General features: G+C 38.0%; 2 protein-coding genes across 3 annotated transcripts; one reads left to right on the top strand and one right to left on the bottom strand.

The window, feature by feature from the left end:
• Positions 1-476: 476 nt before the first annotated feature.
• On the top strand, positions 477-20,533 carry zgc:64106 (uncharacterized protein LOC393348 homolog). Its single transcript, XM_041783454.1, has 6 exons — positions 477-696; positions 8,534-8,773; positions 9,336-9,425; positions 10,560-10,748; positions 13,054-13,163; positions 19,867-20,533. The coding sequence occupies exons 1-6, from the start codon at positions 540-542 to the stop codon at positions 20,044-20,046; spliced, it is 966 nt and encodes a 321-aa protein (XP_041639388.1). The 5' UTR covers positions 477-539; the 3' UTR covers positions 20,047-20,533.
• mlnl (motilin-like) lies at positions 20,474-25,824 on the bottom strand. 2 transcript variants are annotated; one of them, XM_041783455.1, is made up of 5 exons: positions 25,611-25,824; positions 24,990-25,120; positions 20,973-21,074; positions 20,784-20,880; positions 20,474-20,592 (listed from the first exon to the last, which is right to left on the bottom strand). In XM_041783455.1, the coding sequence occupies exons 2-5, from the start codon at positions 25,107-25,109 to the stop codon at positions 20,585-20,587; spliced, it is 327 nt and encodes a 108-aa protein (XP_041639389.1). In that variant the 5' UTR covers positions 25,110-25,120; positions 25,611-25,824; the 3' UTR covers positions 20,474-20,584. The 2 variants fall into 2 exon arrangements, with proteins under 2 accessions (XP_041639389.1, XP_041639390.1); XM_041783456.1 differs by having other exon boundaries at positions 20,985-21,074; positions 25,611-25,806.
• Between the last annotated feature and the right edge of the window lie 1,447 nt (positions 25,825-27,271).

Raw genomic sequence — 27,271 nt, 5'->3', positions numbered from 1 at the left:
AACATTGGCTACCTAAACAGGAAAAACGTGTTCAACAGCAAATAAAACATCATGAAAAAAATGAAGAAGTTCAAGAATACACTTAGCAGTAAACACTGTTATATTTAATCCTATTTGGTAGCCCTCTACACATGTGACTGATTTTATGCAAGAATTAAGTAGAATTAAAAGTAGTAATCTATATATCTACTAAAGTAAAAGTATGAATGAGCAGAGGTGGAAAAAACACACAACTAGCCTATACTTTTTCCACCTCTGCTTATTCATGCAGAGAAAGGGCTTTATCCATTAATTTCAAGCTGTTAACGTGGAGTCCACTCAATAACTTACTCTGACCTAGTGGTGACAACTGGAGCCAGATGCTTTCTTGCAGGGGAGTATTCAATTTCCCCTCCCCAAGAGTTTCTATGCCACTGCCCCTTAAACTCCCCGCTAGTTTATTACTGTGTGAATGATTGTGAGACACACCCACTCTCAGTTAAATACGACATTGCACCAACTCGTCATTCACTGCTGGCAGAGGCTAAACAAACGGAGACATGTACTGGACAGACGTGTTTTATCACCCCGGGTGGGTTTTTTCCACGGCGCTGCTGGCTTTCGTTGTTCGGCTGCAAAGGAAAGGAAGCTGGGATCCACGCGCGTGCACAGTGAAGCTAACGGGGAAGACTGCTATAGTAACAGGAGCCAACACAGGTAGGTTAAAAATGTCACCTGTTTCCTTGTAACTTTTTTTATGGAGAAGTCTAATATGGAGAAGGCCATGATAATTAACTTATAACTACAGTTTCATCCGGGTAGCTGTCCAGTTTGACTGAAATAGTTTTCATATAGTCCGAGCTGGAGAGGGGGGTGGCATTAGAGTCAGCTCTTGGCTTAGCACATAGCTATATGAATTTCTATGGCAGGAAGAACGTATCTTTAATTTGCTGAGACAAGTTTGAAGAGTCACCAGGTTTCTTTAAATGTACTGCACTAATGGTGTCTGAGAAATCCTCCATAAACTTTAAATCTGTGCAGCACAGTGACTTCAGACTGGTTTCTAAAATTCTTGTTCATCAAAACAAGCCTACATTTCATTTTACATTATTAAAAAAGTTAACATGAAAAAAGTTTCCTGAACTAACTTCAAACTTTGAGTTGAATAAGATGATGAGGTTGAGCTACACTGGCTATGTAACTTCTTCTTTAGTCACTTAATTTGTATTTATTTGTTGATCTGTCAGCAGCAACTGTAAGGTCTGCTCTCAAGCCACATTTATGCTTACATCCAGGTAAAACTTAATTCCTCATTTACATGATAACAGCTGAATTATTTTGATAGCTCTAACCCTTAAGTTTGTCATGATGGCACAAACACTAATTGCTGCGTCATCACATTTACGCTGAGTTGAACTGTCAGTTAATTAAAAGTGACCATGACTATTTGTGTTTATTTCAACTCCCAAAGTAATTTGACAGTGTTGATCCACCAGTGTTACTTTAACTCTCTAAGAGTCAACTGGTCTAAGCTTCGCCCACTGTGATTTCAAATCTGGAGGGATGTGTGGGAAGAACTTCCCATTATGCCCTTGGGCAGTGTTTAGTGTTGTTCTGATGTTGGCTGTTGAACAGTGATCCATGCTGCTGTTCTTTTTTGTTTTGTTTTTTTTGCACCATGAGTGAAGTTGTCCACCGAGTAAGAACCTTCACCTGTGTATTCAGTCAATGTGTGTATTTTTTATCAGTATATTTTGCTATCTAATATGCTGATGTTACAAAGTAATTTTAGCCCCACATATGTGTCTGTATGGCCAATATTTACTGCTGATATGGACAGATTTTTCATAGCCAAAATATCAGATATGAATATTGGCAGAAATTATCATATGTGCCATAACAATGATGAACTTTTTAAACTAATATCAGCCAGTACCTATATCATGCAAATAATATAGTGCATCCCCAGTAATTTCTTGTTTTAAATGATCAAAAATACCAGTATTTTCTCAATTTTTGACACCAATGATAGTTAAGTTTTTGGATTTTTTGTTGTTTTTAAAACACATATTCAAAATTACCAAAGTATGGAAAAATCTGACCTTACTTTGCATTTGTGAATAATCATCATTGTCCCTTCTTATATTTCCTTTTCACTTTAAAACCTGTCATGTTTCACTCATTTTCTTTGGCGTGTATTTCAAGCCAAGCTTGTTTTTGTCTCTATGTCTCACAAATAATGCAACTCAAAGTGATTTGTGAAGTGACTTAAAAAATCCTGATCAGCAAAAATGGAGAGTGTATCAGCAGTAGAGGATGGAGTATTTTGTGAATAAAAATGTAAAAACAAGAGCACATAAACTATGTTCAGGAAAGATACATTGGACCTGGACTTATCTTTCCAAACAAAACAGTCCTTGCTCGCTTGCTATCAATCCCCCCACCCACAGCAAGTCCTGAACCCTCTCAGGCTAAATAGTCAGAGAGGAATAGTGTCAAATATCTCAAATTCTGAGTCAGGATGTTTTCGATTTTTTGATGAACATGATTTGTTTTTTACCTGATCCTGCTGGACCCTTCAGGACCACAGATTGTTAAAGTGTGCATTGTGCTAATATGTGTTCTGGCTTTTTCAGTGACTTTAGCCAGCTGTGTGACATTGGCGAAAAATTTCGGAGCAATTCCCAAAGCCAGTCTGCTTTCTGCAGCTGTAAGAAAATTACATGATCTTTTTGTTCATCTGCAAATGATTATAGATCATATAACTCTCCATGTTTTTTTCACTTAGTGTGCTTTGTCCCTGTTTCCTCACAATTGTTGGTGATCTCTGAGTAAAGTTCAGTTAGACTTTACTGAATCTGAACCTGCATTATTATTATGCAAACATGCCGCTACAGAGCAACATTGGCAGGCTGGAGATTTCTAGAAGCCTGCACTGCAAATGTTCAGTCTTATTTGAACCTTGTTTTGGTTTGCAGCAACATCTGAACATTACTTGGCTTTTAAGCTCGTAAGTACACAGCTTTGTTTATCAGAGGATAGTTGTTATCTCTGTCTATAGTTCAGTGCTGCAAAGGTTGTAGAGTTTGTTTTTTGATAACAGCTACCTGTTGTAGGTGAAGAGAAGACTCCTCTGAGTAAAAGAATTTAATGAACTAAATGTACAGAAAGTATCCTAAATCTACAACTTGGCACAGTTTAGACATGATCTACTCTGTGAACCTTCTCTCCACAGCTGTTTTTATTGCTAGCAGATGATCTGCACCAACATCGCAAGCAGAGCTACAGCAAAAACAGCCAAACATTTCCCAATGGCTGATCCCTTTTCACAGGTCATTAACCCTGAGGGACACAAATTACCTTGTGTCCCTCAGGGTTAATGACCTGTTAATGAGACTGTGTACCATCTCAAGGCCGTGTATCACCATATCATCAGACATAGTGGATAAAAATTAAAGGCTGCCTTGTAAACTGAAGTGGGGGGGGGGGCAAGATATGGCATAACAAGTAAGACACTGAGGTGGCAGACAAAGCAGTCTCCTATAAAACACTGCTATGCACTATATGGTCAAAAGTACCCACCTGTGAATTATTGAATTCAGGAGTTTCAATCAGACCTGTTGCCACAGGTGTATAAAATCAAGCACCTATTAATTCAGTCTCCATTTGCCAACGTTTTGATACAAAATGGGTCATTCTGATGAGGTCAGTGACATCAAAGATGGTGCAGTGATACCACCTTTGCAATAAGATGGTTTGTGATATTTGATCCTTGCTGGATATTCCACGGTCAGCTGTAAAACTGTGGGCGAGGCTTGGTTTGATGGATGCTGGGAGAACCTGCCTGACTGCATTGTGCCAACTGTGAAGTTTGGCGAAGGAGTGATAACAATTCAAGATAACAAGACTTCACAAGTGGCACAGTGCAGTCAGGCAGGTAACATTCTCCTAGAATCTGGAAAAAACCAGACTCACCCATCTGACTGCCAAACAGAAAAGTATGATTCAGCATGCTATAGAACACATTTCCACTGATCCACAGGCCAGTGTCAATGTATTTTACATCATTCAATCCAGTGCTTATAGCTGCTTGGCCATGGGAACCCATTCCATGAAGCTCCCGCCACATAGTTGTTGTGCTTACATTAATGCCAATGGAAGTTAAGAAGTCTTCAGAGTGTTAGTGACTTTAACACAGCATGCACTTTAGTGGTCTTTGACCCTGCTCTGTGATTCTATGTGGTCTTCTGCTTTGTGGCTGAGTTGCTGTTCCTAAATGCTTCCACTTTCTACTAATATCATTACAGCTGACTGTGGAATACCCAGCAGGGATAAAATTTCAGGAAATGTCTTATTCCAAAGGTGGCATCCATCACAGTACCATGCTTGTGGTCACTGAGCTCTTCAGAGCAATCCATTTTGTATCACAAAAGGAGACTGCATGGCTTGATGATGGGTTAAACTGAACTCTGGGGCATGTTCATTGCCTTGGATTTTTTTTTTGTATCCATCCCCTGACTTATACTTTTCAATAACCTGTTCTCTGAGTTGCTGGGAATGTTCTTTTGTCTTCATGATGTAATGGTAGCCAGGAATACTGATTAGCCATTGACTGGACCTTCCAGACTCAGCTGACTTAATTCTACAATCACATGAGACACATTTACTGCACTCAGGTGATTCCCATTTCACTAACTGTGAGACTACTGGCACCAGTTGGCTGAAATGTTCTTAAATTAGGTCAGTCACTTTAATAGGTGGCTGCATTTATGCTTTGACCCCAAAAAAATTCTAACAAAAGGTTTCTCAGTGGTTTACAGTAGTATCAGATGTACTTAAAAACATACTAAAAGTTTACCAAAGTTTGACCACTAGAAAGGTGTAATTTTCAAGATGGTGGCCGTCAGATCTTTAAAATGACCATTACTCCTTTGTGTTCCTCCTAGACCAGGAATACTGGTGCCTGATACATGTTTTGGCCATGTAATATTCTAATTGTCATTTGCATGATAGATAAGTGATTACAAGTAGAATTATATATTAAAGCAATTGGTTAACTGCATATTTCACCTTTCACATATTGTTTTGCAGAGTGTTGGTGGTTTTGTGGTTCATAACAAATCTTTTGATTCTACTAAAGAATAAATTCATTAGAACTGTGTGGTACTGTACACTGCTTTCCACATTATTATGCAAATGACATTTTTCTCTTATTTTCCTAAATATTAATGCAAATGACAGTCAGAGTATTTTTCGAGTCATCAGCCGTTAGATCATAATTCAGATGTTTTTGAACAAACTTCATAATAATAACCATTATTTTTAAAAAAATAAAATCTAAAATGCACTGTTCCACATTATTAAGCAGGCGACAGGTTTCAGCAATATGGGAAAGAAAAAGGACCTCTGCTGCTGAAAAGTGTTAAATAGTGTAATGCCTTGGACAAGGAATGAAAACATGAGCTATTTCATGAAAACTTAAGCCTGATCATCTTACTATGAAGAACTTGGTGTCTGATTCAGAGCACAGACGGGATTGTGCAGATTGTGCATGGGATTAAGAGAGCAGATGCTAAAATGTCATTACAAAGCAGCAAACAGGTATTTGAAGCTGCTGGTGCCTCTGGAGTCCCACCAACCTCAAGGTGTAGGATCCTCCAGAAGCTTGCAGTCATGCATAAAGCTACTATCCTGCCCCCCCTAACCAGTGCTCACAAGCAGAAACGGTTACAGTGGGCCCAGAAATACATGAAGACTCATTTTCAAAGTCTTGTTGACTGATGAGTGCTGTGCAACCCTGGATGGTTGGTGGATGGCCACCATGTCCCAACAAGGCTGTGACGTCGGCAAGGAGGGGGCAGAGTCATGTTCTGGGCTGGATTCATGAGGAGAGAGCTGGTAGGCCCCTTTAGGGTCCCTGAAGGTGTGAAAATGACCTCGGCAAAGTATATAGAGTTTCTGACTGACCACTTTCTTCCATGGTACAAAAAGAAGATCTGTGCCTTCTGTAGCAAAATTTTCTTCATGCATGACAATGCACCATCTCATGCTGCAAAGAATCCCTCTGTGTCATTGGCTGCTATGGGCATAAAAGGAGAGAAACTCATGGTGTGGCCCCCATCCTCCCCTGACCTCAGCCCTACTGAGAACCTTTGGAGCATCCTCAAGCTAAAGATCTATGAGGGTGGGAGGCAGTTCACAGCAGCTCTGGGAAGATATTCATACTACATACATACTGAAAAGAAATTCAAGCAGAAACTCTCCAAAAACTCACAAGTTCAATGGATGCAAGAATTGTGAAGGTGATATCAGAGAATGGCTCTTATGTTAACATGGAACTTGGCCTGTTAAGATGTTTTTGATTGAAATAGCTTTGATATCAGTAAATATGACCTCCTAATGCTGCAAATTCAACAAATGATCATTTTCAGTTCTTTACAACCTATAAAATGTTTCAAAACTTTGCTGTGCTTAATAATGTGGAACAGTGCATTTTGGGGTTTTTATTTAAAAAATTTAAATAATTCAAAAACATTTGAATTATGCTCTAACAGCTGATGACTTGAAAAATATTCTGTCATTTGCTTGATAATGTGGAAAGCAGTGTAAAATTAGTCAAAACAGGGCTGCCACCTGAAGGCTCAGTACCGCTAACCCCTTTTATTTTTTGTGTTTTAGCCTATTTTTAATATATTTTTTATAATGCTTTTTTTGCCTTTTGTTTTTTATATTTTTTAAATACTTTTTCTTATTTATACATATCTTTTCTGTTTTCTTAAGTTGTTTCCTCTTATTCTGGTTTATTTTTTATACTATTTTGCACTGTTTTTCACTAGATATAACATTAGTCATCACACTCTTCCTCCCATAGAGGTTAATTATAGTGATTCTCATAATTCCCAACTTGACATGGTCCACAAGCAGGCATGCATGGTAGTCCATATGTTCTGCAACTGCACCGTTGTGTTCGGCAGGCAGTTGTGCAATTACAGTGGATCATCTGCAGGAGGCTTTTTTGGGCAGCAGTCTTACTGGTCATAACTGGCAGGAACCGGCTGTCCACCAGTTTCCATCCCCAATCCACTGTGTTCATGTCACCTTCCTTTCCAATCCACACCATGATCTGGAAGTAAACTCTTTAGCAGTGGTATTTGGTTGAGGACTCAGTTGGAGGCAGACATTCTGGGGTAACAAATGATTTGGCGGTAACGATTTTCTTGCTACAAAGGTTGTAGCACAAAGAGGCAAGTGAATCTGCACTCTTTTCACCAAACAACACTGCCATTGCCTTGGTCCCATGGTCCTCCATGACAGTCCTTGCTTCATGTGGGAGCAGAAACACATTTGCACAGGACTGGATGGTTGATTCACCATTCATAAGTTTCTGGAATGCTTTCTGTAAGTAGTCAAGGATGAAGTTTGTTTTAACAAAATGGTATACACTGTGCTGCCAACAACATTTCAATGAGGCAAGCAATTTCAAATGTCAGTATCCTCTTCCACCATCTTCTGAATTGCTGAAAATTGTGAATTTAGTTTTGTTGGGTTTAGTATAATGCCATCTTTATACTCAAAAACATCTATAGAGGATTCATTACATATGTATCACCTTATTCAAATTGAAATGAGTGACCATTTTAGAGGGTTCACACACAAGCCTCTCTTCAGGCTAATTCAAAGTTGTTTAAGATCAAAAGTTATACATCTTCAATTTGAGTTACTTTTGGGTGCAATAACTTTTACACTGAATGTCAAGTCTGTGTTTTAGCAAAAAAAGGGTATGTGTCCAAAAACACGTACTGAATAGGAGTTACATGACATGGCTAAATCGTTTACATCTCTGGTTCACCCCAAACAAAGATAAAACCTTACAGTAATCTCACAAAATCATGTATTACATAAGTATGTAGTCATGTCAGTGCAATTTAGACAAGTCCAATGGATTCACAGACCCGGAAAACATGTGGTTAGACAGCAAGATTGGCTAGGTCAAATAATGAAGGAGTTAGGATATTTTAAGGGCTCCCACATCAAGCAATTTTAAGGGCTTCCTGTCCATCTTCGACACCATCTTGAAAATTACACCTTTCTAGTGGTCAAACTTCGGTAAACTTTTAGTATGTTGTCAAGGACACCTAAAACTACAAAAAACAGCTGAGAAACCTTTTGTTAGAATTTTTTTAGGGTTAGGTGGTTTTTTCCTATATGCAACGGCCTATAAGGGGGTGAATATTTATGCAATCACTTATTTTACGTATTTTTTCTAATTGACATTACTTGGTAGAAATCTGTTTTCACTTTGACATTAAAGATTTTTTTGTCAATAAGGCAAAATTACATTGCCCATGATTGATTTATAGAATCTATTAAAAGGTAAAACATCCATGGGTTAATACACTTTTTATAAGAACTGCACTTGTTCCTAAATTAAGGAGGTGAAAGCAGAGTATACAGCGTCATCTTATATTTCCCTGCATCAACACCAATCTGATGTTGCAGTCTCCTTTATGGACTATTTTAAACATTGAATGTTGTCTCTTTTCCTCTCTGTTAGGGATCGGGAAATTCATTGCCTTGGACTTTGCACAGCGTGGAGCCCGTGTTATCCTGGCTTGCCGAAGTGAGTCCCGGGGGATGGCGGCTCTCAAAGAAATCAGGAAGAAATCCGGAAACCCTGACGTCCATCTGCGCCTGGTGGATGTGTCATCCATGGAGTCTGTCAGAAAGTTTGCCAAGGAGATTCTTGAGGAGGAAAAGGCTCTCCACATCCTCGTTAACAATGCTGGAGTATCAGGTGATACATGAAATTATGTCATTATAAAGCTGCACTGGACTACTTTGTAATAATTCAGTACCTTAATTCATCTGTGCTTGATTCTCATTTAGTCTTATACTTTTTCTATCTGTGAAAATTTTAGTACCTATGCCAAAATACCATCTGGAAAAGAAAAAATGACATAAGCTAGTAAATCTTTAAACAGCACTACTGACCACAAAAAGAACATAAAGTCTGCATTCCCCCATCTGGAAAGCATCTGGATACAAAACAAGAGAAGCAAGAGTTTGGCACCCTGGCACTAAATGCTGTCCACTGAACAAAGAATTGGATGCAGACACAGCATCAAAACATTGCAATGTATGATTAAGGAAATTAGCCCTGAAGCGTCAACAGAAGCCATTATGCAACTTCACTGACACAAACAAACATGTGGATCCACTAACCATGAACAAGGTCAAATAAGGTCCTCCTCAGTGGACTCCTGCTTGCTAATTTATATTTATAATGAACACATAGTTTATTATATCATATATATCAGTATTTCATATAGTTTATTCTATTGATTTAAATTCTACAGGTTTACCCAGGCAGATAACCAAAGAGGGATTAGACATGACTTTTGCCACCAATCACCTGGGACCATTTCTTCTCACCAACCTTCTGCTGGGTAAGCTTCTGCAGTCTTTCCCATGTGCATGAAATGATGGTTTCACATGTCTTTGTGAAGGTGTACTAAATATTTAAAGGAATATTTCAGTATTTTGAAGTTGGGTTGTATAAGGTACTTGGCAATAGTAGTGATATTAGCCTCAGGATATGCTGGAGGAAGCTGGATGGGTACACTAATTTTGGTTTATGTAAAAATGGGCCAAAAAACAAAATTGGCTTAATTGTATGCTGTTTTTAAATTTTTGAAGCATTTTATTTTTCACCCAGAATTCATCTGTGTTTGGCACAATTATGCAATGCAAGCTTTGGCTACATGCTCTTCCACCTCAGTGCATTTGAGCAGCTGTTTGGGTCTGTATGCTTCGGCATATTGTGCCAAATGCAGCCAGAAACGTATTTGGATGACAAATTTTCATTCAGCTCTTCTGGTTGGGGTCCAATTTATCCTCAGAAAGTTGGTGAAGATTGGTAAAACACCGTCATTCAGTAAGCAGGGGAACTCTGGAAGGAGAGTGATGCAGGCTGCAGGCATCTGTGAGCCGCTATCTGCAACCAGAGATGTCCTTAAGAAGAGTTGACAGCAGCAGGTCTCTGTATGGGCATGGGACCACGGTTCATACCTACAACACCAGGTAACTCAGGATCTGTATTGCTAACCAGTCTCCACTAAAGTTTTTCTCTTCTCTCTTTCTTCCAGCTCATAAAAGTATCACATCATAAAAGGCACGTCATAGTCACTCAAGCTCATTTTAGTTTTGATTTAGTTTAGCTTATTGTTGATGTCTCTGTCAAAGCCCACAGAGGCAGCTGGCTAGATATATTGTGGCAGAAGAGCACATAGGCAATTGCCAAAGCTTGCACCACATAATAGTTCCAAACACAGAGGCTTTCTGGGAGAAAAATAAAATGCTTCAAAGACTTTTGTCCTAGTGTACAGTCATGTGGATATAGTGTACCCGTCTGCTACGCTGTATAGTCTAGCTTCTTAAAGGGGCAACACACACTGAAATCACTGGAGTCTAATGCTACTAGTATTGCCAAGTACCCTATACAACCCAACTTCAAAAATGCCAAAATATCCTGTTAAGCTTTCCTCCTAAATCTCATTCTTACTGTTACTGTTTCATTGCAGACCTGATGAAGAATTCAGCTCCGTCACGAATCGTCACCGTCAGCTCAGTTAACCATAAGAGAGGAGAAGTGGACTTCTCTCATTTTCATGGGGAGAACCTGACCTATCATATGGATACAGTCTACAACCACACAAAGCTGCACAATATCATCTGTACCAATGAGCTAGCATGCAGGCTTAAAGGAACCGGTAGGTTAAAGTCAAGATTCTCATGACTTTCAGACATGACTTTAGCTATGGAAAAGTTTTACTGTGTTGTTTTTATCAGTGTTTAGGTCATTTACCCACCACTAAAATGCATAGAAGTTAAATGACAAATAGAGTACATGAAGGGGTACAAGAAGAAAACCAAAAACTACTAGACTAAAGCTAAGGCTTATATTACTGACCCTCTTTAGAAAAAATATTCATCAACAACAGCCTTACTTATGCTTTTAATTTTACCTTGCCATTGTTTCTTTAGAAGAACTCTTACCTAAGTTTTTACCCTCTGATTAAAAAACTTTGAAAACTGTGAAGAAGTATGTTGCATTGTGCATGCTATATTTATTGTGCAGTTTGAAGATCAACTAGATCTAGAGAACGTAAATACTGAAACTGTTTCATAGTTATTTGCAAGTTTGCAATTCTTATGGCCCACTTCTTTAACTTTAGAACAGTTACTACAGAAGAGGTATGGAAATGCAAACCAAAAAAAAAGAAAACAATTAATGGATAATGATAACTTTTATAGGACAGCAATATGAATAATGTTCTCCCCAGAGGAATGAAAAAACATTCTGTAACTTCCTTTAAATTTTTTCTTGTATATGGATCCCTTTGATTGTCAATGATTATCTTAAATGCTGCATGTTTTAACATTTTGCTCGAAGCACTTCTTCTGTAGCGCCCTTGAACACACGTTTCTAGTCTTGGTTAATACTAAGGGCTAGATGTGCCATTAACACCTGGAGTAGTGCAGAGTCAGTGCCCACTATTCCCCTCATTTTTGCACCTAATCCTCAAAAGAGTTTGCCCTAATCATATCATACTAGTGCCTTGCAGGGGATGCTTTTCTTATTCCTGCTACCGCTGGATTTCTGACCATTACCACCTGCTCCTGCAGCATGTGCCGTCCAGTTCTTACACCAAGTATTAACAGCAGTTCACACTGCAACAGACTACAAACTTAACACCCCAAGTTCACACATACATTGATAATAACACTGTTTTTAATGGACCGAACAGTAAGGAGATGTTAATTTAATGCAGAGGACGAGCAGATGCTTGGACATTAATGACCATAAAACACATCAGAGCTTTTAAATAAAACATTTGGCTGTGATCAGAAACTACAGTCTACAGTGTTTTTCAAATACTTTTACAGATGTTGTTTAAAAGTTGTTTAAAGAATAGTCAAATTTTAAACAACATCCAGAAAAATCACTGCTTGTGCTGCTCTGTCCGACAGGATGATCAGACATCTTTGAAACATGTGCTGAGCACCATAAATGTGCCAAACACTTCAGTGCGCTCTCAAAGGAATTATTGAGTGTAATGAATATGATGAATTATTGAAAATTTACAGAAATAGCTAATCTAAATGGGAGTAATTTATCATATATGGATGAACTTCCTCTACGTAGCCCATAGAAATTGGTGAACATATGTGTAAATTCTTTGATGAGCTGATTCTTTTACTTGCATTGCTTCAAACGCTGACGCTCACAGTCAGCTGGAGTGTTTTATGAGACAAAAGAATTTACTGCTTTCTGATAGGAAAGCAGTAGTATTGATACAGACTTGCCCAGGCCCTGCCACCCCTGTCAATTCCCTGGACCATGATTGTAAGTAAAATGTTTATCTAACGCCACACACTAGCAATTGAGTAAGCAGAGAGAGGGAGGTAGTGATAAAGAAGGGAAGAAAGAGGAAAAGAGCAGTTGTTATTGTTTGTTATAGTTCCTATTAGCAATTGGGCTTATTTGCATAGGATATAAGCAATTTTACAAAAATTTAAAATGTTCCCATACATAAAAGAGGGATAGGTGCATCCAGTTTACTGTATTTCTGCAGAGCAGTTTACATGCAGTTTGTGTTGACTTCCTTCTGCACCCTTTGTGGACTGAGGCTATCTTTTTCTCTTGTTTGCATGGGTGTAGTATGCACAAAAGCAGTGCAATTGTTCTGTCAATCTGGCCCTAAAAGTGATTTATCTTCATATCAAATTCTACAGTGGGCATAATCTAGCAGGTAGACCCAGATGCAAAGTAAATTTTCCATGCAGGAAAAGTAGAGTGACATTGTCTTCTTTTTTTTAAGATAGTCAGTTTTCACAGAGGTCATGGGGCTTTAATTTTAAAGATAGGTATCAAAGCTGCAAACTTTATCTTTCCCTTTGAATTCCTGAAAAATAAATAAAAAGAGGAGTTGTCTGTATTGAAATAATCAATGGTCAATGGTTAAATACTTCACCTAAATTTATGTTTATGTTTTTGTGTTAATGTCCATGTAGGTGTCACTGCAAATTCTGTCCATCCTGGTATTGTCATGACAGAAGTGATGAGACACTATCCATTTATTATTCAGCTCATTTTCAACATTATTGGATTTTTCTTCTTTAAGGTGAGTACCTACAGTAGCTTCGGATGAACTGACTCTTTGGCCAAGCCCGCCCTCCTGGGTTGCTGTTACCAGCTTAGAAAAAATCTCCTGTTGCCAGGCCCTCCTCCCATTTGAAACAATTGAATACTCTGCTATTGGACTCATATTAAAACTAATTTGATTTTTTTAATAAACTTGGCTTTGGTTAAAAAATCAAAGACAGGAATACAATAGGATGTGTTGGGATAACTCGAAAGCTCTAAAAAAATCTTGTTGTTAAAAATGTTATGATATCTGATCACAACTTTCAAGCATGTTAAAGAAACAAAATTAGGTTCACAATTTCACTGCAGCTCACTCAAAGACTTGGACAAGATGAAAGTTTGTCTAATCAGAAGTATCCAAGTAATGGTTGCTTTAAGAGGGGCCTCTTTGATTGGTGGATCAGCAGACTCCTGTTTTATAGATACCTTTACCCTGCTTACTGTTTACCAAGGGTGGAAAGTAACTGATGACATTTACTCATGATGCTCTAATTGAGTAGGTTTTATGAGTATTTGTATTTTTTAGTAGGTTTATAATCAGTAATTTTACTTTTACTTATGTATATCTTGGGGAAGTAGCCTGTTTTACTTATCTATATTTTAGAAAGCATCAGTTACTGAGTTAAAAAAAGGGGTCAATCTTGTAGTTGTACTGGAGCAGTAGGGTGAAATGCTAGGGCTACATGGCCCTTCAAATAGCCAATATCAACATTTTAAAGAGGCACACTCTAAACTGAGTGTTGCAAAAATCTCCCAGAATGGCCTCTGAATCATCAGCGAGATTTGACCATTTCAGAACAGTCTGGCTGCAGACCACAGATCTCAGATGCCACCTCTTGCAGACCACTGTGGTGAGACGCCACATGTGAACCGAAATACCTGCTAAAATGTTCAAAGGAAAATTGGATTACACTTCGAGTTAGGGTAAGGATAAGGGTTAAGCTAAGGGTTGGGCTACCACAAGTTAAAACTCAAAAACCTGACCTGCATAACCTGAAAACAAAATGTTAAATAAAGCTGAGTAAACAGTCTGCGTACAGGAAAAAAGTTTGTCTTCCATGAAAACATTCTAAGGCAGCCAGCATAGCTAAGGCTAAAACTAACAAAGCTGCATTAGCTATATAAGCTCTGAGGTTATGGAGCAACATGGCTAAATCTAAAGCTAATGAAGCTATTTTAGCTACCTAAGCGACAAAGGTAAAAATAGCTACATTATTAATGTAAAAGCTAAAGTAAACAAACAAAGCTATGTTAGCTAAATTTCCTTATGCTAGGTTTGCTAACTCCTCATTTCAACACACGTATGGTTACGGAGGTAACTCAACCAGAAGTCCATTGAAAAAAATTGAAGTTTCGCGTTAGATTTTGGAAAGATGGTATGGCAGCGTGCTAGCTGACCAAGCTGCTAACTTCATAATGAGTCATATTTATCAGCTTAATCTGCAATGCAATCAGATGCACAACTTTGATATGAAAAATTTCAGGATTCATCAGTTTATCAGTAGTCATTTTGGTAGTGTCAGATTAAGTAAACAGTCGGAAGGGATGGTTGGATTAAAAACAGGTTATTTCATATATAAACGAACATTTGAATAGCTAAACAGGTTAGCTTAACTTTGCCAAGTCAGCCGTTTATATGTCCATATATGAAATACTCACTGCCTTCCTGGTTGGCCAACTTCTGCAATTATTTCTTGATTAGCAATATTAGTCCAGTTTTATCTGTGTAATTTAAGTAAAAACATATTTCACACTACTTTATAGCAAAAACAGACAATATTATCCTCTTTCTCACAGCTTCAGGTAGATTATCAGCTTTGTATTCATCCGTAAAAAAGTGCAGTTCCTTGCATTGGACCATAAGGAGGATCTTCCGTATATATACGGATATACGGACATATACGGACATATACGGACGTCACGTACGTATGTGGAAACAAGACGTCAAGCTAGACATGATTACAACTAGTTATAAACAGTGGCTTACTTTAGCTTTCTTAGCTTCAGATAAAGCTAACATAGCGTCATTGGCTTATGTAGTTACCAAGTGGCAAACTCCGGCCCTGAAAAATGAAGCCAATGTGGAAGTGCAAAAAACTGCAATATTGCAAGTGTCCACTTGAGGCTGGCTGCAGGAACACTGGAAGTCCCGTCTGGACATCTGTTAAACAGCCGGTTTTACACTAGTAATAAACTGGTTTACAGCCTGGTTCAAAAAACCAAGCGTGTCACATTAGCTAGTGTCTTCATGGGCTCTCACTGTACGGGGGGTTTGTACCACAATGGTTTAAATTATATTTAGGAAAAACCTCACTGTGGACTAATTGGCGCGTTTCATTTGATTGACAGATAGCCTGACAGGCAGAAGCTACATTTCTGTCAACCAGAATGCTGGCTAGCTAGCTGACAGGAAGTCGCACTTAGTGGGCAGATGGCTAGGTTGATCCAAAGTTTGGTTGAGACTGCAATTTCAATATGGAAGCCCCGTGGATTGACTTCAAGAGCTGTTTGAATCCGCCTATTGTAAGCAAACAGCTGACATCACACAGGGTTTGTCCAACTCTTTCTACAGTCTGTGGTAGCTATGTTAACCATGTAGCCTAGTTAGCTATGTTAGTTTAAGCTAAAGCTAACGAAGCTAAGGCAAGGCAAGCCACCATTCACATAAGTCCTTCAGTCAGTTTCAGCTAAAGCTAACTTAGAAACATCGGCTTACGTAGTTACGTTAACCATGTAGTAAGCGTAGCTATGTTAGCTTAAGCTAAAGCTTAAAAAGCTAAGGCGAGCTACCGTTCGCATGAGTCCTTCTAAAACAGGTCTATACATAATTCAATCACTGATTAGACCTCTGACTTTTTTCTAAGCTTATTAAATGTTGCTTAGTTTGCAATGTGGTTATTTCATGAATGTTACTGCCAGACAAAGTTTGAAATGGGACTAAAACAAAGCTTCCACATTATATCCAAAATGTTTGATTGCATTGCAATTTATTAAAAATATGTGCGGGAGATACATATTTTCTTTTTTCTCTACACACACTTTTAAACATCTCATCTATCAAAAGCTCTACTCAGTACTTTGAGTAAACATGAAATGAATTACTTTTCACTTTTACTTGAGTAGATTTTAGAGAACAGATATTGTACTTCAGCTTAACAAAATTAAGAATAACAGTACTTGAGTATAATATTCCTGTACTCTTTCCAGCCCTGTTTTTTACAGAATAACCTGAAAGATGTTGAACATATTGTTATTTTAACTTTTTATTCCACAATCCACCACAGTGACAGCATGACAGCTGCAGGCTGCTCACAGCTACCAGGTTTCCTTAGAAAGGAAGCCAACTCCCTCACTGTAAACCAAATCCACCCAAAGGTACAAATGAAGTTATTTTAACTTATCTATTAGTCACGTTTCCTTTACTTAGATTGCATCGAGACAAGATTATAAACTTGACACTTGATTGTATTGTGCATTATAAAAGCATGTGTCACTGTTGAGAAGGTTGAACCCTCTGTTGAAAAACAGGTCAAACTGACCAACAATTCAGACAAATTTGACACAGGAAGAGGTTTGCAAGATAACAAGTCCCTGATTTTGTGTGCTTCTGAGTGTGCTTATCCAACAAGTGTTTGTGCACGTAGCTGTGTTCATGTTAGCTGAAGCAGCGGTAAGGACATGTTTTAATCCTTTGACAAACAGAACACAAGGTAAATGTGCAACCCAGAATAATTGCTTAAAAGTCAAGGGGGGGGGGGGGGGGGTTACCACGTTTTGCAGCTTGACTTTGTTAAAGACCTTCACCACGAACTAAAGGTAGAACTTTTGATCTTGTGTTCTTTGTCTGAGACTTCCTGTTGACTGAATACCAGTGATATTTGTGTAGTAGTTTTTTGGCTTTAAGTTCCAGTGCATTGAATTAAAGGACACAAAGGCTCTCAGCTTTAAATAAAGTTTATTTACTTACATAACACAAAAATGATTTTAAAAGTGTTTCCCGCTTTGTTAAAAGACCTTGCAGAGTATAAACAGTGTTGTGAAAAAGTATCAGCCCCTTCCCTGATTTCTTATTTTTTGCTTATTTGTCACTCTAAAATGTTTCAAGCCATCAAATAACTTTAAACAAATATAAGATGAATAATAATACAATAATAATACAAAATGCTGTTTCTAAATTATGGTGTTATTCTGAATGGAAAAGCCATCCAAACTTATGGCCCCACGTGAAAAGGTAATTGCCCCCTAAACCTAATAACTGGTTGTGCCATCCCTAGCGGCAACAACTGCAAGCAAGCATTTGCAATAACTGGAAATGAGTCTTTCACATCGCTGTGGAGAAATTTCGGCCCACTTCTATTTGCAGAATTGTTTAAATTCAGCCACTCTGACAGATTTTTTTCCAGCATGAATGACCTGTTTAAGGTCATATTACATCATCTCAAACAGATTTAAGTCCAGACTTTGACTAGGCCACTCCAGAACCTTCATTTTGTTTCTTTTTAAGCCAGTCAGAGGTGAACTTACTGGTGTATGCTGGTCATTGTCCTGCTGTGTAACCCTAGTTTACTTGAGCTTGAGGTTGCAAACTGATGCCTGGACACTCTCTTCCAGGATTTTCTGGTAGAGAGCAGAATTCATGGTTCCATTAATTACAGCAAGTGGTCCATGTCCTTAAGCAGCAAAGCAGCCCCAGACCATCACACCACCCCTTTTTACTAAATGCTTTGTTAGTTTTACACCAGATATAACAGGATGCACACCATCCAAAAGTTCAACTTTAGTCTCGTCAGTCAACAGAATATTCCCTCAAAAGTCTTGGGGGCTCATCAAAATGTTTTAGTCAAACGTGAGATGAGCCTTTGTGCTCTTTTTTGTCAGCAGTGGTTTTTGCCTTGTAACTCTCTTTTTTTCTTATTTTTGAATCATGAACAACACACAATAGGTCACACAGATGATGTTCTGGGTTCTTTTGTGACCTCCTGGATGAGTCATCATTGCGTTCTTGGAGTAGTTTTGGTAGGCTGGCCACTCTCCATTTGTGGATAATGGCTCTTACTGTGGTTTGATGGAGTCTCAAAGCCTTGGAAATGGCTTTGTAACTCTTTCTAGACTGATCGATGTCTGGTACTTTGTTTCTCATCTGGCCGTGAATTACTTTAGATCCCATTATGATGTGTTGCTTTTTGAGATCTTTAAGCCAGGCAGGTTCTATTTAAGTAAATTCTGATTCAACAGGTCTTGCAGTTATCAGGCCCAGGTATGGCTAGTGAAATTTAACTCAGCGATCTGAAAAAAAAAAAAAAAAAAAAAAAAAACATAGTTAAGCAAAGTTAATTCATGATTGAACAAAGGGGGCAATTATGTTTTTTTACATAGGGCCTGGTAGATTTGGATGTCTATTTCCCTGAATAAATGAATTCATTTTTTAAAAACTGCATTTTGTATTTACTTGGGTTATCTTTGTCTAATATCAAAATTTGTTTGATTATCTAAAAAATGTAAGTGCCAAAAATGACCATGATAAGAAAAGAGGGTAGTCCTGGTTGACTGTTTTCCTTGTAGTGACATGCCATAAAAATAAACTGTTTACAAGTATCTTTTATTCTAAAATGCAACAAAACTTAAAAATATGTATATTATTCTGAATTATAAGCGACTAAAAAGTAAAATCAAAAAAAGCTCTGATGTATCCATCCATTGGAGTCTCCCCAGCTGGCCATAAAAAAGAATGCTGATTTTAAGCTTACATTAAAACTAACTGTTTCCTGCAGAACTCAAAAGTTTATACTCTTTTGGTCCCAAACAAATGGCCCTAAAATTAGCTAGGCTCTTTGGATTTTTTTTACTATAAACAGGCAAGGAACCATATATGGTCACTTCACTGACCTTGATTTTCACCATATGAATATATATATATATATATATATATATATATATATATATAAAAGTGACAAATGATTTTAAAAAGTGCAGGGATGTCTACCAATTATATTCTAGGGCTTAAATTTTGAACATCCAAGTATTTCAATGAATGTCCTACAAAGGGTTAAAAAGCATCCTACCCACAAAGGAGATGAGGTCACTACAAGTTCAAAACAAAGCCATTAATGGAAGATACTCTAAACACTCAGACATAAAAATGTGAGAAGTAATGCATAAAATATTTTGTTTTGAGATGAAACTGAAGAGATCACTTAATTCTCGGGGACTATGCTGAAGCTGTTTAAGTGAGTTTGTCTAAAATGTTACCATGGAGCACAGAGCAAAATGTTCAGCTCACTGCAGTTATTTGAGTTCATACAAATACTTTCATAATGACACTTACTAACAGCGTCTTGCACTGTGTCACCCATTCATTGCATAACCAAGGCAACACGCAAAGAAATCTTTTACATCCATACAAAGTTCATGCAGGCACTTTCACATCTGGGATCAGTCATCATTTTTTCTGACATGGCCTTTTTTTGGTTGTCTTTTCAAACATTTTCAAGAGTTCAAAGACTTGGACTTCCCTTCTGGCATGCAGCTGTGCGGAGTATCTAAAGTGTTTGCAGATTATGCTCTAAAACTGCTTTCATCAAATCAAGGGACAGATCACACAAACATCCTGCCAACAATTTTGTACTTGCAGAGATTTCTATCTTTCGCTGTATTTGACTGTTTCTTGGTCTTTCTGTCAGTCTCCACAGGAGGGTGCCGTCAGCTCGATTTACTGCGCCGTGGCGGAGGAAACAGATGGGATTACTGGGAAGTATTTTGACTGTGACTGCTCCATGGTGCTCCCCGCCCCTTTAGCGCGAGATACTGCTCTGGCGGTCAAGGACTTTGAGATATGTGAGAGAGTAACATCAAAGCTCTGAAAAGGCTATCGGCCCAGTCGGGGCAGCATTACGAAGAAAAAGGGGTCAAATTCCGACGTCTTACTGCACTTGTTGAGAGAATAACTGTGACATAATTTAGCCCTTAAAGTGGTGAGGGATGGTTCATTAAAATGTCTTATGGGAAATTGTAAGGGCATTTGAAGTCGTGTGTATTTGTATTTTGACAATTGTTCTTTTCTACTTTGGTCTGAATTACAGGCTGTATATGGTGTATCACCTTATATAAGAGTATTTTTATGGCAGCAGTAATCATAGGAAGTAATGTCACTTTTGAGCCTGTTTTATAAGACAATTCTGACTGCTGCTTAAATGGTGGGTTTTCTGAGAGCAATGCTGACACCGTGTGGCCAGCTGGAGCTGGCATTCCTCTTCAGAGACAAACAAAGAAGCTCCATTAAGTTTAACAATAACCTTTCTTTATTACATGATTCAGTAAAACCAACACAATAAAACATTTAAGTATTCAGTGCTTTTTGAAGAATTTGTACAGCATTCGTCCTCTCCTGTCTGTGGCTTGCTATTTAGCTGCAGAGAAAGAGATAATGAGAGAACAGAATGTTTACGAACAAGGCTTTAATCAAAGCACTATCACTTATCTCAATGTGCTTGGTCATCATCTTTGGATAATAAAAGCTGATATGATGTCATCATGCTAGTGTGAAGCTTTTTTGAACCAGTGTGTGTCACCACATCCTCCACCAATCACACACTCGTACCTCTCTGATGTTCCTCTCCTATTTCATCCATGATCTCTTCCAGCATAGGAGCCACTTGATTGGGTGGAATATGGACAGAAATATCCACACCTTTATCCTAGATGCACAAAATCAATAGAAATGAATCATAGTAAGATTTAAAATCATTCGGTGAAGACAGCATGGGTGTGTGGATGGATGTGTGCTCACAGTATTCCCTACATGTTCTACTTGAGAAGGCAGCTGGACTGTAACCACTTCAAAATGACCATCCTCTGATCGAGGCTCCATGTCTTTTCTGCCCTCACGCTCCTGCAATACAGGCATAAAAATACAAATTTAAAGATATCCAGATATCCTGCACTGCTTACAAGCTGCACCTGTTCTTTCATTACACACAAGCATAAACAAGCCAAACATTCGCACATTATGAATAAATATTCTTTTTCCTGATGAGGCTGTTTATCACCTGGCTGTACTGTTCTGTCCTCCCTGTGCTAAATAGAAGTACAATTATTTTAGTTAAAATTAACTTAAGTAAAAATAAAAGCGCTGGTCTATAAATCTACTCAAGTAAAATTTTTAAAAAGAATTTAATTACTACCAAGTGGCTACTGGCTACTGAATGAATATGATCCTTCCTTATCGGCAAGAACAACAAGAGAATAGATCTTCAACTAGGTAGGTCAGGCAAAGTCACATTTCTATAATAAAAAATACACAGCAAAACTGACAGTATTATTTCAATTCATATTTAAATTTTAAACTGAAAGTCACATGCGGGAACTTCATCCATGTTGCAAATGTGTCTTAAAACAAAACAATCCACCAGAAACATGAGCAAAAGAACCCCAGCAGGAATCACAGTACAATAAACAACATCCAAACACAACTAACCATGTATAAAACACATCTAATCACTACCCAAGGGCATGATGGGCAACTCTGCCCATACACCCCCAGATTTGAGATTGCAGGGACCGGTGCTTGGATCAGTTGACTCTACAGAGTTGAACACTGGTGGATCAACACCGTCAAATAACTCCAACACTAGAGACCATTCCACTCAGAATGGAGTTAAAATTACACTCTGGGAGATAAAGACCTCAAAATGTTTAACCCTGAGATACCAACACTCCTTTTTCTCTGTGTACAACAGCCATTTATGGATGTGATGTGGAATCATCCTCTCTGAATGAGCTACTGTGTTGTCAAGAGAGGTGGAAAAGGCACAAGAGCTGTACTGAAGTAAAAGAATAGTTACCCTGGTTAAAATGTACTCAAGTAAAAGTAAAAGTACTGATTTCAAAATGAACTCAAAAAATGCACAAAAACATACCATTATCTTAATATAGCTTTAACAGTTCTTTGAAATTGTATGTTTCTCAGCTTTCTTCCTGACTATTTAGCAGTGAATACAGTTTGCTCTACTTTTTGGATCCTTATTTATGTTAAAATACCTCCAAACTGCAGACAATTTGCCTGTCTACTTAAATAATGAGGCTAACACCATAATGATAAATGGCATTGAGTACAGTGTCTGCAACAATTTATGAGTACGATTACTTAGGCTTGGCCTAAAATTTAAACAGATATTCCAAATTGCAAACCCGTAACAATCATGATCCAGATTTTCTGATTCTATTTATTTCTTATTCCATTAAATGGGCAAAATACAACATTTTAATCTCCTGACACCCGAGCTTTTGTTTAAAATGCATTTTTTGTTTCACCCACTTACTTGGGATAAGTGGGACCTGATAAGTATAACACAAAACAAAAATATTATTTCTTTGCTTGGAAGTCATTCTCACAAAGAATAGGTTTTAAAATTACAAGAGATTTCTAAAACATAAAAATGCCCCAAATTTCCCCCCAATCCCAAAGACATTGCCAAGAACCCTGTGAAAATTCTTAAACATTTTTTAAAAGTCCACAAATAAAAAAATATCCTACAATATTTCCTAAATTTCCTCCCAGAAAAACAGAAAAATTGAAATGCAAATTTCACCAGAAAAGTCCACCAAATTTCCCCAAAATTTCAAAGCACATTCAATGCAAAATTTCCATATAATTTGCCAAGAATTTATGAATAGATTCCCAGAAAATTCCATTAAAATTTAGAAATGTCAAAAGATATTCCCTCCCCCAAAAATTCTAATCAACCCTAATTATCTACAAATAAATCGCTGAATTTCCCATGAAAATACCTTAAACCTCAAAAGCAAACTCCTCCAGTACCTGTTATAAAATACTGCAAAATACACAAACATATCTCCAACAGTTTTTATGAGAATTTCTGTAATTATTAAAGCAATATCCCCCTCCAAAATTCCAAGCAAATCATTCAAACTGCAATGAAAACTCTGGACAATTATCTAAAAAAATCTAATAGCAGAATTAATTTCTTTGCTGTAAGAAAGCAAAAATGTAATGTCCTCGTGTGTGCATGCAGGGTCCCAAGAGGTTAAAGTATCAGTGAGGAGTTTTTATTTAATTGTGAAACAGATTGAAGTTAGTGCTAATGACTCTTCATGACCAAGAAAAGCAAACCAACCCATCACCAACCAGTTTTATGTTGTTATTATTTATGGATGTAACCACAGTTTCTAGTCAAGAATGACATGGATAGATACAAAACAGCCTTTGGCTCAGTCCCATTTCCACCTTTAACCCCTAGCCCTCTTTTTGAGAGCCCCTATGCCCCTCAAAACAAAGTTACAAGGTGTAGTGGGGAAATCTCCCCATACAAAACAGAACAACCCTTAAAGCTCCTGCTACATCAGTAGTCATCAACAGCATTACATAACCGGACAAGATGACAATATGGAACATTTATTCTACAAGCATTTTTTTTCTTAATGCTTGTTAACTATGAAAGAAAATGTCATGCACTGAAACAACATCAAATTATGACATAAGATTGCTGATATCATTTTTAAATCTTGCTGATGATTTGCAAGGCATTCTGGGAGTTTCCCCACATCACATGGTTTGGAGTGTGCCTCCAGAAAATCTTTGTTTCAAGTGCCAGGTACTCCTTACATTTCCCCCTATTCCAACAAGACTTGGGACCTCCTACTCCTAGACATGAACATGCAAATCTTGGGGGCTGGGGTGTACTGAGACTGAGCCTTAGTTTGCATTTTCAGCAGCAAAGATTCAGAGTGGGTGATATGTTTGACAGCTCAAAGACAACAGGAGATTTTTTGTCAGACGTCACTACTGAGACAGGATTAACAACGAGATTCAAGGTTCTACTTTGTTTACAGGAGGCGCCAAAATTGATGCATGTTCCTCTCAGGAAGAGCTTTATTGAGGAGCTGTATTGATATGTTTCCTTATTTGCACTAAAATCTAAATTCTAGGGCTTTTAAATGATTCAAAATTTTGATTCCAATTAATCTCAGATTATTTGGTTGTTTGTCTCTTTGTGTCAGTCCTGTGACTGACTGGTGACCATTCCAAGATGAACCCCTCTTCTCCGATGTGTTCGTTTTTAAAGATGATTTTTGGTGCTTATATTTTTAAACAAAATAAGAAACTTCAGGTGATGGAAGATTATGACATTTACCACGCAAAAAGTGACTTTTTATAAACTGAAAGGAAAAAAAGGGAACAGTGACAAGGTAAATGTTTGATAACACAAAATGCAGATGACTTTTGACTTGTCCACTAAGCTATCAGTGAGTTTTTTCAAATTACATAAATGAGGCATTATGGAGCAATGGTGTCCCTATCTGACATCCCTGTGGCTGCAGTGTGCTAACAGGCACAATAAAGCATGCAATTAATGCCATTTAAAAAAAAAAATAATGCTCAAGCTATGGACTTCTTATTATAATTTATCTCAACATTTTTGGTGCATTAATGCCAACAGCTCTTATTTTTTTATTTCTTAATTATCTGATTGTTTATCCTATTCTATAGTTTATTTTTCTCCTAGGCAACAAAAAATTTAAGGGCTGGAAGATTTTCATTTGATTTAACAAAGTGCAAAAACAGAACAGAAAATAAAGACTTTTTAAAATTAAATAATTATCCAAATAATTCAGGATTTGGTTGGTTAATGTCATTTCAAAACAATTTAAATCAAATTGATGTGGGCACAAAAAAGCTGTATCTGTCATTTAAGACAAAATAATGAAAGTTTTAGGGATGACCTCAGCTTTTAACTTCAAATCTTCCACTCTGCCTCATTTTTTTATTCAAAGATAAGCTTGTTACCTTCATCAGCATCATCTCCTTTGGGCTGAAAAAGGTTATGTGTCCCTCTGTCCTCTCTGCCAGCAGCGCCACCAGGCACGCCAGCACCACGCAACCAGCCACTGCTCGGCGCATGCTCATCCTGCTCTGTCCTGGAAACATATACAGACACACATAACATACTGTACATGAGAATAGCAATTGATCGGTACAGGTTCATACAAACTTACAGAAGAGTTGGTATTTCCACATGAACAGGGGTGAGTGGCACTGCGGCCAGAACGCTTACAGAAAACTTTCAGCAGTGGGAAAGAGAGGCAACAGTTAAAATAGGTCAACATACAGTATTTGACATGAGGTGCAGTGTCTGTATGTCCTAGAAATAATAACTAAGGAAGAAGGACAAAGGGGATTCTGTGTTATTATGCAAGGGAGACGTTGACAAACAGATAGCAGATAGGGGAAGAGAGAGGGGGGGCATGGAAGTAACAGACTACTCCGCTGAGAGGCGAGATAAGAGGCTGAAGTGGACCAGCCATACTTAAAACAGCAAGGCAGAGCTGTACACAAATGTAAGAGAAGGAAATGTCAAGTTAAAGAGAGCAAGGGAGAGGAGACACCAAGAAGACATCTGTTACTCACGTGTTGTGTCAGCTCTGGTCAGTTCAGTTGAAGGAAGTGAGCTTTAAGATGAGCACAGCTTCACCGGTCTGACCGCTGCCTGTCCCAGTCCAGCCTTTATATCGAGCTCTCTCCAGGTCCCTGAGCTTTTTACTGTCCTCCCTCACATCCGCTCCTCCACAGGCGCTCTCTTCCGTGGCCCTGGAAACACATATTTCTCAGGAATCTGGCTTTTATTGAGACAGGAAGAACGCAGCGCTGTGCGTCCAGTGCAGGCCTTTGACAGGAATGACAAAATTACACAGTGATGAGAAACGTGTAGGTGTCTCATATGATTGGAAAGTTGCTTGTACATTCTGGATTAAGATTGTTTAAGTCTCTTTTGTTTGTAGTCATGACATTTGCTCAGGAGAAACAACTGATATGTTCACTTATCTTAAAAAAGACTAACGTTGACTGAGAAAAAAAGTTCAACCTTTTGACTGGGATCTCAAAGTTTTACAAAGAATTTTTTCTCTGATTATCCAAAGGTTGTGTCTGCATAAGTGTGTGAGAGAGAGAGAGAGAAGGGGGCAGGCAAAAGACAATCCGTCCAAAGAGGTCAGTCATAAATTCCCTGCTCTCAACTAAAATCCAACAAAATGGGACATTTATGGCCTGCAGGTTATTTATACTTGTGTACAAACCAAGCCACATGCATTCGTTCCTTGGAAACCTCATGCCTCTGAAAAACTTTGATGATACTTTTTCCAAAGACAGATGACTGTTTTCCTGCATGACAGTGAAATGTTTTTTCACAAGCAGGGTTTATATGGCGGCTATTAAACTCAACACAAGTGTTCCATTAGAAACGTTGCTGCTAATGTATCGGTTGTAATGAGGTTTCAGTATTTCTCCTGAAACTCTTTGTGTGACCTGTCAATGATGTCGCACAAGCTCTTGTTAGATTTTTTCATCACTGGATTTTAAGATAATATTTGTTTTTCCAACAGATAGTTTAGTCTGTGGGTCTGAGGGCCTGTTATACAGTAAAATTGGAGCTGATAGTCAATTTTCAGTTGATTCCTACTCTTGAAGAATGTGTACTGCTTTTCTTTCTCTTGTGACAATTGGAAATCTCCAAAAATGGCATTTTGCTTGGACCTTAAAGTGAGACATTTTTATGGTATAATCCTGCATTTTTCTGTCATTTTATGTGATAGATAAAGAGTCTCTATTGTTTAAAAAAGTAATAGTAACAACCCCATAAAAACCCATCCGTCCTAAAATTGTGCATGTATCTATTAAAACCACGCTTTTTCTCATTGAGAATAATTAGAGACCATATAAAGAAAAAACAGGCCCAACTATGGATCCCTGAGGGACTCCACAAGGGAGAGGTGCTGTCTGGGATACAGAATCGTCAATCATCAATAAAAGGTTTATGTTTGATGGTAAAGGCCCCAGAAATCTCTGCACAACAGTGAAAAGTGCAGAAACTGTCTGATGGTTTTATTGGATTTTAAATTTTCTTTAGAAGGAAAGAGAGTTACATGGCTGGATTTTGAGAGGGGGTTGAGATGTGTCAAACAACTTTTGAAAAAACTACTGAAGCACAAATTATGTGGACTGTGTTAATTTTTTCCCTTTTTTTTGCTGAAAAGGACGAGAGTTTTCTGTCTCTCAAGAAACATCAACTCAGA

The sequence above is a fragment of the Cheilinus undulatus genome, linkage group 3 (genome assembly GCF_018320785.1).
Source record: "Cheilinus undulatus linkage group 3, ASM1832078v1, whole genome shotgun sequence".
In the NCBI taxonomy this organism is placed as follows: domain Eukaryota; kingdom Metazoa; phylum Chordata; class Actinopteri; order Labriformes; family Labridae; genus Cheilinus; species Cheilinus undulatus.
Note: the sequence above shows the minus strand (reverse complement) of the source record. Positions and strands in the feature narration are given on the sequence as shown.

Bases quoted from the DNA above. Each gene is read 5' to 3' on its own strand.
- zgc:64106 (XM_041783454.1), top strand. From the start codon at position 540: ATGTACTGGACAGACGTGTTTTATCACCCCGGGTGGGTTTTTTCCACG. The intron at 9,426-10,559 runs GTAAGCTTCTGC...GTTTCATTGCAG, and splicing joins TCTCACCAACCTTCTGCTGG to ACCTGATGAAGAATTCAGCT. The intron at 10,749-13,053 runs GTAGGTTAAAGT...ATGTCCATGTAG, and splicing joins ATGCAGGCTTAAAGGAACCG to GTGTCACTGCAAATTCTGTC.
- mlnl (XM_041783455.1), bottom strand. From the start codon at position 25,109: ATGAGCATGCGCCGAGCAGTGGCTGGTTGCGTGGTGCTGGCGTGCCTG. The intron at 21,075-24,989 runs GTAACAAGCTTA...CCTGTATTGCAG, and splicing joins AGGAGATGATGCTGATGAAG to GAGCGTGAGGGCAGAAAAGA. The intron at 20,881-20,972 runs GTGAGCACACAT...TTGTGCATCTAG, and splicing joins TAGAACATGTAGGGAATACT to GATAAAGGTGTGGATATTTC.